This window comes from Urocitellus parryii, chromosome 7, assembly GCF_045843805.1.
Source record: "Urocitellus parryii isolate mUroPar1 chromosome 7, mUroPar1.hap1, whole genome shotgun sequence".
NCBI classification, from domain to species: Eukaryota; Metazoa; Chordata; class Mammalia; order Rodentia; family Sciuridae; genus Urocitellus; species Urocitellus parryii.
In genome coordinates, this window is record NC_135537.1 from 137,792,460 (window position 1) to 137,804,705 (window position 12,246).

General features: G+C 37.6%; 1 protein-coding gene across 1 annotated transcript in view; it reads left to right on the forward strand.

Moving 5' to 3' along the window:
- Mettl16 (methyltransferase 16, RNA N6-adenosine) overlaps positions 1–12,246 on the forward strand; it is an 82,247-nt gene that overhangs the window by 22,239 nt on the left and 47,762 nt on the right. Inside the window, exons 3-4 of the mRNA XM_077801423.1 lie at positions 1,192–1,391; positions 6,507–6,647. Coding sequence (XP_077657549.1) covers positions 1,192–1,391; positions 6,507–6,647 — 341 coding nt within the window. The remainder of the gene's footprint in view (positions 1–1,191; positions 1,392–6,506; positions 6,648–12,246) is intronic.

Consider the following 12,246-nt stretch of genomic DNA (forward strand, 5'->3'; position numbering starts at 1 on the left):
GTGAAAGTCAGGGATGGTGGCACATGCCTGTAATCCTTCCTGCTATAGAGGCTGAGGCAGGAGGTTTGCTGAAACCCTGCCTCAAAGTGAAATATAGAAATGGCTGGGGATATGTATGTAAATCAGTGTAGAGTACCCCTGGGTACAATCATGAGTACTGCCCCCCCCCCAAAAAAAAAATTGACTGCTCATGCCAGGCAAGCACTCTACCACTGATGTTGGGGATTGAACCCAGAGGCACTTTACCATGGAACTATATCCCTAGACCTTTTTATTTTTCATTTTCAGATAGGGTCTCGCTGAGCTGTTGGGGCTGGCCTGGAACTTGCAATTCTCCTGCCTCAGTCTCCCAGGTTGCTGAGATTACAGGTGTGCACTACTGCCCCTGGTTTTTTCATTTTAAGACTGTCCTGCTTGGGCTGGAGATGTGGCTGAAGCGGTAGTGCGCTTGCCTGGCATGCATGCGGCCTAGGTTCGATCCTCAGCACCACATACAAATAAAGATGTTATGTCCGCCAAAAACAAAACAAAACAAACAAAATATTAAAAAATTCTCTCTCTCTCTCTCTCAAAAAAAAAAAAAAAAAACTGTCCTGCTAAGTTGCCTAGTCTGTCCTTGAACCTGTGATCTTCCTGCCTTAGTCTCCAGAATACCTGGAAATACAGGCATGTGTCATCCTGCCTTTCTTTGCATTTTAAAGTATGATTTTCAAAGAATACTACTGTCAAACGATGTTAATGATAATAGTAAAATATAACTAGCATTTGTAATATAGTTACTATATACCAGGCATTATGCAAAGTACTTTTCACTGATAATACACAGCAGCACTGTAATATAGGTACTTCTACCCTCATTTTACAGTTGAGGAAACAGTCTCATGGAGGTAAATAACTTGTCCAAAGTCACATAGCTAAGTAAGGGGGCAGGGAGGAATGAGAATAGAGGCATAAAATCTCTGTGCTTGATGTGCATTGTTTTTGGTGGAAAATTATACTGCATTTCATATGCTGTGAGGGTGTTAAACACCCATGTATGTATGCCACTGTGCTGGAAGCTGTAGACACCTATTTGCGTGTGAGTTTTTAATGAAATTTAGATGGGTGTTTGGTAATGCCTGGTGGCCATAGAGCTTGTACATTATAGTGAATCTTAGTAATCAGTTTTCTTTCTTTTTCTTCATCCCACAGTGTTAATTTTAAAGACCCTGAAGCAGTCAGAGCTCTGACTTGTACTCTCCTAAAGGAAGATTTTGGACTTTCTATTGATATTCCACTGGAAAGACTAATTCCCACAGTTCCGTTGAGACTCAACTATATTCATTGGGTGGAAGATCTGATTGGTCATCAGGACTCTGACAAAAGTACTCTCCGAAGAGGAATCGACATAGGTATATAGTTTTAAATTCTTTTGTGGCTAAACATAAGTTTCAAAAGTTTTGCAAGGCCAAATTCTTAATAAACTACTGAGTATTTGTTGTGTGAAAGAAGCTAGCCTAGTTTAACTACTGTTCTTATCCACTATACTTGGGCTTTTCTGCCGTAGATTTCTCCTGAGAAGGGGTTTTCGGCTCCAAACAGGGAGCAAGGTGGTAAAAGAGGTACAGGATGAAAGTGAGGCTCTTGTCAGTTTTGCAGATTTCCACATTGATTTCCATGACTGTTGGGCCTTATCTTTACTCTGAATCAATTGATGTTAGTATAGACATCGTCATACTGAAGTTTTATGGCAATGGCCAGTTAATAAAAGATCATACTGAATACTTTTGGGAATCTTTTGGGTGATTATTTGTAGAGAGGGTATTTAATCCAAGATTAAAGTCAGGAAAAAGTTGAGTTCATGTAAGATGTACTTATAAAGATGTCTTTTTCTCTCTTTCTTTCTTTCTTTCTTTTGAAATATTTTATTTATTTATTTTTATGTGGTTCTGAGACTCGAACCCAGGCCCTTGCATATGCTATGCCAGCGCTCTACCACTGAGCCACAACCCCAGCCCCTAAATTTCTTCTTTTTTTTAAAAAATTTTTTGTAGTTGGACACAATATCTTTATTTTACTTATTTATTTTTATGTGGTCTAAGGATCAAACCCAGGGCCTCATGTGTGCTAGGCAAGTGCTCTATTGCTGAGCCACAAACCCAGGGCATCTTTATTTCTTAATGGTTTGTTTTACTCACTGTTTTTATTTGATAGGGTTTTAATTTTTTTCTTTTAATCCTTTGTCCTTAACCAATTCTTTATAGGAAAGATTGAATTAACAACTCTGTGTCTGTTTCTAGATATAGTATAGTTAATGGTCACAATGGTAGTAAATGTGTAACTTTGACATTTGCTTGCATTTTCAGTGAACTCTTTGAGTCTTCATCTTACATGACCTTTTCAACAGCATTTTTTTTTGACTTCTCCTTTCTTTCACGCACTGTTCTCCATTTGCTTCCATGGCAACAGTCTCCTCTGGTTTTCCTTATTCATTTCTACTTGCTCTTCTTTCACTTTTCAGGCTTACTTTCCTGTTCTGACTGTTTGATACTGATAATCCTTATTTAAGGCCCAGTCTTTAGCCTTTTCTCATTCAGCACCCTACCCTAGCAATTTCACTCATGTCTGTGACTTTACTACCTCCATGCAAATAAGTCCCATATTTATATATTCTTTCAACTTGGATTGTTTTTTCTTTTCCTTTTCCCCACAACACCGTTATTCTATTTACTAAATGTAGTGCTAAGGATTGAACCCAGGGCCTCAAACTTGCTAGGCAAGCACTCTACCACTAGCTATAGCCCCAGCCCCATGGATTGCTTTTCCTTGACCTCTGATCTCATACACCTAAGAAACTTGGATATCTGAAAAATGTGCCAGACTTGCTATGTCCAAGACCAAAACATAGTGTTTCTTACTAGTCCCAGTATTTCAGTGAGTCTACTGCAATCCACTCTGTCATCCTTGATATTTCTCATTCTCACTGAGACTATTCTTCACTATTTCCTGTTGATTCTTTTGTTTGTCGGGGGACTGGGTCTTACTGTGTTGCCCAGGCTTATTTCAAATTCCTGGACTTAAGTGTTCCTTCTGCCTCAATTTTTTTTTTTTGGTGCTTGAGCCTGAACCCAGGGCCTTGTTCATGCAAGGCAAGCACTCTACCAACTGAGCTTATATCCCCAGCCCTCTGGCTTTCTTAAGTCAATCTTTCTCCCTTCCTTCCTTCATTCCTTCCTCCCTCCTAGCCTCACACATATTAGGCAAGTACTGTACTACTGAACCACATCCCCAGCTCCCTTAATATTTCTTAAATCATCTACTTCTATCTCCACTGCCATCATCCCCAATCCAAGTTGTCATCATCTTTTACCTTATCTACAGGATAACTTCTCAGCTGGTATGCTGTCATCCACTCAATCATCCCTCCATTCTGTTCTCTGCCCTGCATTCATAAAATATCTATAACTCCACATCTGATTGCATTTTCACCACTTTAATGGGTTCTTAATGCTTTTGTGGTAAACACCCCAAACTTTGAATTGGCCTTTTAGATTTACCTTTGTATGATCCTTGCCTTCTTCTGAAGGCCTTTCTAAGCCCATCTTATATGGTTCTTTCCCTGTCCTACCCCTCCCTTTATGTACTAAGGTTGAACCCAGGGGTGCTCTACTACTGAGCTATATCCCTAGCCCTTTTTATTTTTTATTTTGAGACAGGGTCTTATTAAGTGGCTGAGGTTGGCCTTGAACTTATGATCCTCCTGTCTCAGCCTCCTGAGTAGCTGGAATTACAGGTGTATACTATTCTCCCCAGACATTGCTTTGTTTTCTATCCTTTTTTTAGATTCTTCTAATAAGGCACCATAGCCCCCAGAACTTTGTATGTTATTTCCTGTGCCTGGAACTTCCCTCATCATCACCTTGTTTATTCTTATTTATATAATACTGTACATGACAACTCAAGAAAAGCTTTCTCTGACCTTCCAGGTTAACACAAGTTCCTTGGTTATAATCAGTGTTTCAGAAAGCCTTGTTTCTTTCTTCATGGCATTTATTTCAGTTTAAAACTGTACTGTTTTCAATTTTTTGACTAATGTTATTCTCTGCCGCTAGATTGCAAAGTAAGTTAATTTTCGGTTATTATAATATTCCAAAGCTAGCAAAGTTTCTGGCATATAATATTTGTCCAATAAATGATTTATTGAATGTTGCTGGATAAATACATCATTCTTTTCACATTCAAAATTTGAGCACTCCATATGAGCTTAAGCACTGTAAAAGCATTGGGATTTTTTCTTAAAGTTCTTACCCTTTTATATTCATGGCAGAGAACTGGTGGAAGGTTCTAGAAAGCTTTGATAGCTTAACAGCCTATTTGGTGCAAACTTGATTTTAATTATGCCCCAAACTCTCTAAAATAGCACTTGGGGATATAGGAGGTTAATGGATTTTAGCTCTTCACAAGGGGCAATGCTTGCTGAAATCATATTCAATCTAATTAGGGTTTTATATAAATTCTTCCCCCAGACTCCATCAGTTTGCTCTAATTCTATGATTATTACTTTCCATTTATATTTATCATTATAAAGATTATTACCCACTTAAAAGATGTCATTTGTCTTTCTGAGGGCATTAGAATGTCAGAATGCAAGTTTTTTGGTCTTGAGAATTGAGACAAAATTTTTTTGGGGGTGGGCAGAGAGTAGATCTTTTACCTACATTTATTACCCTGGAGGTAAGCACACTTTTATTTGAAATGAAATTGTAGTATGAAGAGAGAGGCAATTGTATGAGAGTCAAGGGCCTGGAACCTGATCTGGATTTTTTTATTACAGAGCTGAAAGGGCTACTGACATTTTCTTATTCCAGATGACTCTGGTTCACTAGAATTGCCAGCAGAGCTAAATAATTGTGGGTTCTGAGAGGACCCTCCTTCCCTCCTCCACCTCTAATAAATCCCTGAGGAGTAGTTTGCCCAGACTGCTTAGGACCAGGAGACTTGGACAGCAGTCATTATGACCATCAAAGAGCTAAAATGTTGCAGCCATGAATCATCCTGTCTTTTCCTAACATGTTCAGAATATCTCCCTTGGGTTTCCTCTGGGTTAGGAGCACCTCCAGCCTCTAATGCTTCCTGCCAGATCACTAGGAACTAGACTGGAACCAGGATGTGGTCAGGGGAAAATAGATCTGAAGTGGCTGGTTTAGGCTGATTGCTGGTTTAGCCATTCAGGAGAAACACTGACTTTCCTTTTCTCAAATATACTCTCTAGGATCTAATTGGCTAAGATTAGACAGTGGTTTAAGGCAATATTTGTGGTTAGTATATAGACCAGTCCAGGACTAGTGATTCTTCATGTCAGTTTAGGACTGAACCCTAGTTGGTTAAAGAATAATTTTTGCCTGGAGCATTTATCTGTGAATATCTCCTTTGAATTTATGGTGGGGCTAGCCAAGACTGATGTTTTTGGATCCAAATGAAATATTTTTCCATGTTTCTGCATCTAAAAAAATGGTTGTCTTTAGTTTTGTTTGTTTAATTTTTTTCTTTAAACTTTTGATTTCATTCAGGTGACAATTTATGGAAATGTGGGGAATTGGACCGTCTGATGTTGTGAAAAATTTGCACCCTATATATTTTGTTCTGCTTTTTGGAGAATGGGATGTGTACATTGATCTGTTTTAAGATGTTGCTATGATATTTTAACAGATAGGATTAAAAAAAAAGAAAATTGAGTTTGTGTGAGATTTAAAATGACAACTTTTTTTTTTTTTTTGGTCATACCCAGGTTCACTACCCACTGAGCCACATCTCCAACTCTTTTTTATATTTTATTTAGACACAGGGTCTTGCTGAGTTGCGTAGAGCCTTGCTAAATTGCTGAAGCTGGCCTTGAACCTATGTTCCTCCTGCCTCAGCTCCTAAACTGCTGGGATTTTAGGTGTGTGCCACCTCACATGGCCAAAATGATGTCTTTTTTAAAAGCATTAAATTAAATTGAATTTGGACCATTTTTGCTTAGTCAGTTTTATATTTCTTGACCTTCATTGATGTAAACTTCATTTTACACACAACACACGAATGAGGAGGACAACAAGGGTTCTGTCTTCTATGGAGCCTAACTCTACTTACAAGTAGAGTTAACGTATATGAAATAGAGAACCCAGGAGCCATAGTATGAACCAGTTTTTTATTTATGTGTATATATAAATATATACATGTATATATATATATATATATATATATATGTATATATTTCTCTCTCTCTCTCTCTCTCTCTCTCGTAGATGGATACGATATCTTTATTTTATTTATTTATTTATTTTTAATGTGGTCCCAGGGATGGAACTCAGTGCCTCATGCATGCTACGCAAATGCTCTGTCACTGAGTCACAACCCTGGCCCCCCAGCTTGTGATTTAAACTGTTAAAGCTATGAGAAATCTGAGAAGAGAAGAATGTTGTTCTCATTGTTATTTTCACGTTTCTTTCATGTGTAGAATATGTTCTAAATTTTTATTTTACTAGGTACTGGGGCATCCTGCATCTATCCCTTACTTGGAGCAACCTTAAATGGCTGGTATTTCCTTGCTACAGAAGTGGATGATATGTGTTTCAACTACGCAAAGAAAAATGTGGAACAGAATAACTTATCTGATCTCATAAAAGGTTAGCTCAACAGAATAAATTCCCCTTCAGGCTTTGTTTATTAATCTAAGTTAACATGTCTTGTTACTTTGGCTTTAATATACAGACTTTAATAATTAAAAAAAATGACACATTGTAATTGGGTTTGCTGTTTTAATACCAGAATTTAAAAAAAAAAAAAAAAAGTAAGTACAGTTGATCCACATTGTTTCTGGGTTCTCTATGAATTTTCCTACTTGCTGAAATCAGTTTATTTAAGTAGATTTTCTTGAATCTTTTTAATTTGCCGATGTCCATAAGTGGTTTTGGTTTGTATTTTAACATACTTTATTTTATAGAGAAATTCATAGCAAAATTTAGTGAAAGGAACCCTTGAGGTGCTAGTGACTGAAATTGCTGAGCCTGGCCTCAAACTTGTAATTCTCCTGTCTCTGCCTCTCAAGTAGCTGGGATTACAGGTGCACTACTGCACCTGGCAGAGACCTTCATGTATTTTGGATGGTAGTTTTTTATTACATATTTTTTGCAAATATTTTCTTGTAGCCTGGTACTTCTCTTTTTATTCTCTTGAATAAAAGCAAAAATTTTCATAGAGCAAAAATTTTAATTTTAATGAGGTCTAGCTTATTGATTCTTTCCTTTGTGAATCATGCCTTTGGTGTTTTATCTAAAACATCATTTCCATATCCAGGATGATCTAGATATTCTCCTATGTTATCTTCTAGGAGTTTTATTGCTTTGCTTTTTGTATTCAGTTCTGTGATCTGTTTTGAACTAATTTTTGTCAGAGGTCTATTTTTAGATTTTTTTTTTTAACTTTCTTTTTTCACAGATTTTTAACCCCCGTGGTTTTTTTTTTTTTGTGTGTGTGTGTGTGTGTGTGTGTGTGTGTGTGTGTGGAAGGGCTGGGGATTGAACTTGGGGCACTCAATCACTGAGCCACGTCCCAGCCCTATTTTGTATTTTATTTAGAGACAGGGTCTCACTTAGTTGCTTAGTGCCTCAATTTTGCTGAGGCTGGCTTTGAACTTAGTATCCTCCTGCCTCAACCTCCTGAGCTGCTGGGATTACAAGTGTGCGCCACCATGCCCAACTCTCCCATGTTTTTTTATTGGTGCATCATAGTTGCACATAATGGTGGGATTTATTATTACATATTTGCATATGCACACAATATAACAATATAATTTGGTCAATATTATTTTCCTTTCATTCCCTTCCTCCCTTGCCCTGGTCCCTTTCCTCTTCTCTGCTGACTTCCCTTTGATTTTCTTTTCCTTTTCCTCTCTAGCTTCCACATACGAGAGAAAACATGCCACCCCTGACTTTCTGAGTTTGGTTTATTTTGCTTAACATAATTGCATAATGTTTTTAATTTTTTCTTTTTAAAGAATTCAACCTTAATTTTATTATTTATTTATTTTTTATGTGGTGCTGAGGAATAAACCCAGGGCCTCACCTGTGCCATGCAAGGGCTTTAAACTGAGCCACAACCCAGCCCCATAACTTTTTTTTTTTTTTTTTTTTTTTTAACTCAGGGGTGGTTCACTGAGCTAGGTCCTCAGGTCACCCTCCCACTTTTTTTTTTTTTTTTTTTTTTTAATGCTTGTTGATGGACCTTTATTTTTTTTAACATGCTGTGCTGAGAATTGAACTCAGTGTCTCACAACATGCTAGGCAAGCACTTTACCACTGAGGTATAGCTACCTAGCCCTGTCCCCAGTCCTTTTTGAAGCAGAGTATCACTAAGTTGCTTAGGCCTTGCTGTGTTGCTGAAGCTGGCCTTGACTTGTGATCCACCTGCCTTAGCCTCTCAAGTAGCTGGGATTACAGGCATGTGCCACTGTGCTGGACAACATAATATTCTCAAGTTCCACCCATTTTCCTGCAAATGACATAATTTCAGTCTTTGTGGCTGAACAAAATTCCATTGTGTATATGTACTACATTTAAAAAATCTATTTTTCCATGCATAGATCCCTAGACTCGTTCTGTAGTTTGGCTATTGTGAATTGTGCTGCTATTAACATGGGTAATCAGCCGGGGAAGGTGACACATGCCTGTAATCCCAGCAGCTCAGGAGGCTGAGGCAGGAGGATTGTGAGTTCAAATCCAGTCTCATCCAATGTGAGGCACTAAGCAACCCAGTGAGACCCTGTCTCTAAATAAAATACAAAATAGGGCTGGGGATGTGGCTCAGTGGTGAGTGCCCCTGAATTCAATCCTCAGTACCCAAACAAATAAACAACAAGGATATTCCTATATTGCTATAGTATGCTGACTTTAATTTTTTAGGTAAGTACTGAGAAGTAGTATAGCTGGGTAATATGGTGGTTCCATTCCTAATCTTTTGAGGAAACTTGATATCAATTTTCATGGTTGTTGTACTAATTTATAGTTCTGCCCAAAGTGTTTTTTCTCCACATCCTCTCCAGCATTTATTATTGTTTGTGTTCTTGATGACTGCCATTCTAACTGAAGTGAGATGAAATCTCAGTGTAGTTTTGATTCACATTTCCCTAATTGTTAACGATGTTGAAATTTTTCATGTTTGTTGGCTATTTGTATTTCTTTTGAGGAGTGTCTATTCAGTTAATTTATTAATCAGGTTGTTTTTGTGATGTTAAGTTTTTTGAGTTCCTTACATGTTCTGAACATTAATCCTTTGTCAGAAGAGTAGTTAGCAAAGATTGTTTTCCCATTCTGTAGGTTTTTTTTTTTTTCACATTCCTACTTGCTTTCTTTGCTGTGCAGGAGTTTTTTAATTTGATGCCATCCTATTTATTAGTTCTTTAGGTTATTTCCTGAGTCTTAGGGGTCTTATTAAGATTATCATTTCCATGGGGCTGGGGTTGTGGCTCAGTGGCAGAATGCTTGCCTCACACACGTGAGGCACTGGGTTTGATCCTTAGCACCACATAAAAATAAGTAAATATAATAAAGATATTTTTAAAAAAAGATTATCGTTTCCTGCTCCTATTTGTTGGAATTTTTTTTTCTTTGTTTGTTTTTTCTTTTTCTAGCACCAGGGATTGAATCCAGGTGTGCTTAATTACTGAGCCACATCCCCAGTCCTTTTTAATATTTTATTTAGAGACAGGGTCTCACTGAGTTGTTTGGTTCCTTTCTGTGCTGAGGCTGGCTTTGAACTTGAAAGCTTCCTATCTCAGCCTCCTGGACTGCTGGGATTATAGGTGTGCAGCACTGAGCCTGGCTACAATGTCTGTTTTTATGCCAGTACCGTGCAGTTTTTTTTTTTTTTACTATAACTCTGTAGTGTAATTTGAAATTGGGTGTTGTGATTCCTCTTGCATCACTGTTCTTGCTCAGGATTGCTTTGGCTGTTCAGGGGCTTTTATTCTTCTATATGAATTTTAGAACTGTTTTGTATAATTCTGTAAAGAATTGGTCTTTTGATGGGGATTGTGTTGAATCTGTATCTCATTTTTGGTAGTATGGCCATTTTAACAATAATAATTCTGCCTATCCCTGAACATGGGAGGTCTTTCCATCTTCTTGTGTCTTCTTCAGTTTCTTTCTTGTGGTTCCCCCCCACTCCGCCCCAGTACCAGGGTTTGAACTCAGGAGCACTCGACCACTAAGCCACATCCCCAGCCCTATTTTATATATATATTTTTTTACTTAGAGACAGGGTTTCATTGACTTACTTATTGCCTTGCTGCCATTGATGAGGCTGGCTTTGAACTTACCATCCTCCTGTCTCAGCCTCCTGAACCCCTTGAATTACAGGCATGTACCACTGCGCCTGGCAGTGTTCTCTGGTTTTCATAGTAGAATTTTTTTCACTTCCTTAGTTAGATTTATTTCATTTATTTATTTTTGAGGATTTTGTTTTTTAGTTGTCAATGGACATATATTTATTCATTTGTTTATTTTTAACACTTTATTTGTTCTTTTTTTAATGTGGTGCTGAGCAGCCAGGGCCTCACACGTGCTAGGCAAGTGCTCTACCACTGAGCGACAACCCCAGCCCCTATTTATTTATTTATTTATAGTGGTGCTGAGAATTGAACCTAGTGCCTCGTACATGCTAGGCAAGGTCTCTACCACTGAGCTATGGTTCCAGACCATTTTGAGGCTATTTTTAATGACATTATTTTCCTGATTTCTTTCTTAGCAGATTCATTATTTGTGTATAGAAAAACTACTGATTTTTTTTAAAGTTAGTGATACTTTTTTTTTAGACCTTTATTTTATTCCTTTATTTATATGCGGTGCTGAGAATCAAACCCAGTGCCTCACACATGCTAGGCAAGCACTGTACCACTGAGCTACAACCCCAGCCCTAAAACTATTTTTTTAAAAATATATTTTTTAGTTGTAGGTGGACACATTCCTTTATTTTTTTTTGTGGTGCTGAGGATCGAACCCAGTGCCCACGTGTGCTAGGCGAGCACTGTACCACTGAGCCATAACCCCATCCCCCAAACTGTTGATTTTATGATTTGTTACTTTGCTGAATTTTTTTTTTTTTAATCACCTCTAAAAGTTTTCTGGTGAAGTGTTTTTTTTTTTTTTGGGTCTTCTGGATATAGGATCTTGTTATAAGCAAACAGATAATTTTACTTCTTCTTTTCCTATTTGTATTCCTTTAATTTTCTTCTCTTGCCTGATTGCTCTGGCTAGAGTTTCAAGAACTATATTGAATAAGATTGGTAAGAGGGGCTGGGGATGTGGCTCAAGCAGTAGCGCGCTCGCATGGCATGCGTGCGGCCAGGGTTTGATCCTCAGCACCACATACCAACAAAGATGTTGTGTCCGCCACGAACTAAAAAATAAATATTAAAAATTCTCTCTCTCTCTCTCTCTCCTCTCTCACTCTCTCTTTAAAAAAAAAAAATATTGGTAAGAGTGACTATCCTTGTGTTGTTCCAGATTTTTAAGGAAATGCTTTTTGTTTTCCCCCCCGTTCCGTATGGCTTTGGGTTTGTTGTAGATAGCCTTTACGATTTTGAGGTCAGTTCCTTCTATCCCTGGTTTCTTCATTGTTTTTATAATGAATGGGTGCTGAATTTTGTGGAAGGCTTTCTTTGCATCTATTCAGATGCCTATATAATTTTTTCCCTTAATTCTATTTGAGGTGAATTGCATTTATTGATTTGCATATGTTAAGCCACCTTGCAACCCTGGGATAAGACCAACTTGGTCTTGATGTACAATCTTCTTAACATGCTGTTCAATATGATTTGCTAATATTTTATTAAGGATTTTTTGCATCTTTTTTTTTTAAGAATTTTTTTTTTTAATATTTATTTTTTAGTTTTCAGTGGACACAACATCTTTGTTTGTATGTGGTGCTGAGGATCGAACCTGGGCCGCACGCATGCCAAGCGAGTGGGCTACCGCTTGAGCCACATCCCCAGCCCCGGATTTTTTGCATCTTAAGTTCATCATCTCATGTGGAAAAAATGTACTAGTCATTCCAGTTTTATTTGTTGAAAACAAGCTTCATTGTATTGCTTTTGTTCCTTTGTCAAAAATCAGTTGACTGCATTTTTTTTTTAGTTGTAGATGGACACATTATATTTTATTTTATTTATTTTTTAATGTGGTGCTGAGGATCAAATCCAGTGCCTTACACATGTGGGGCACGTGCTCA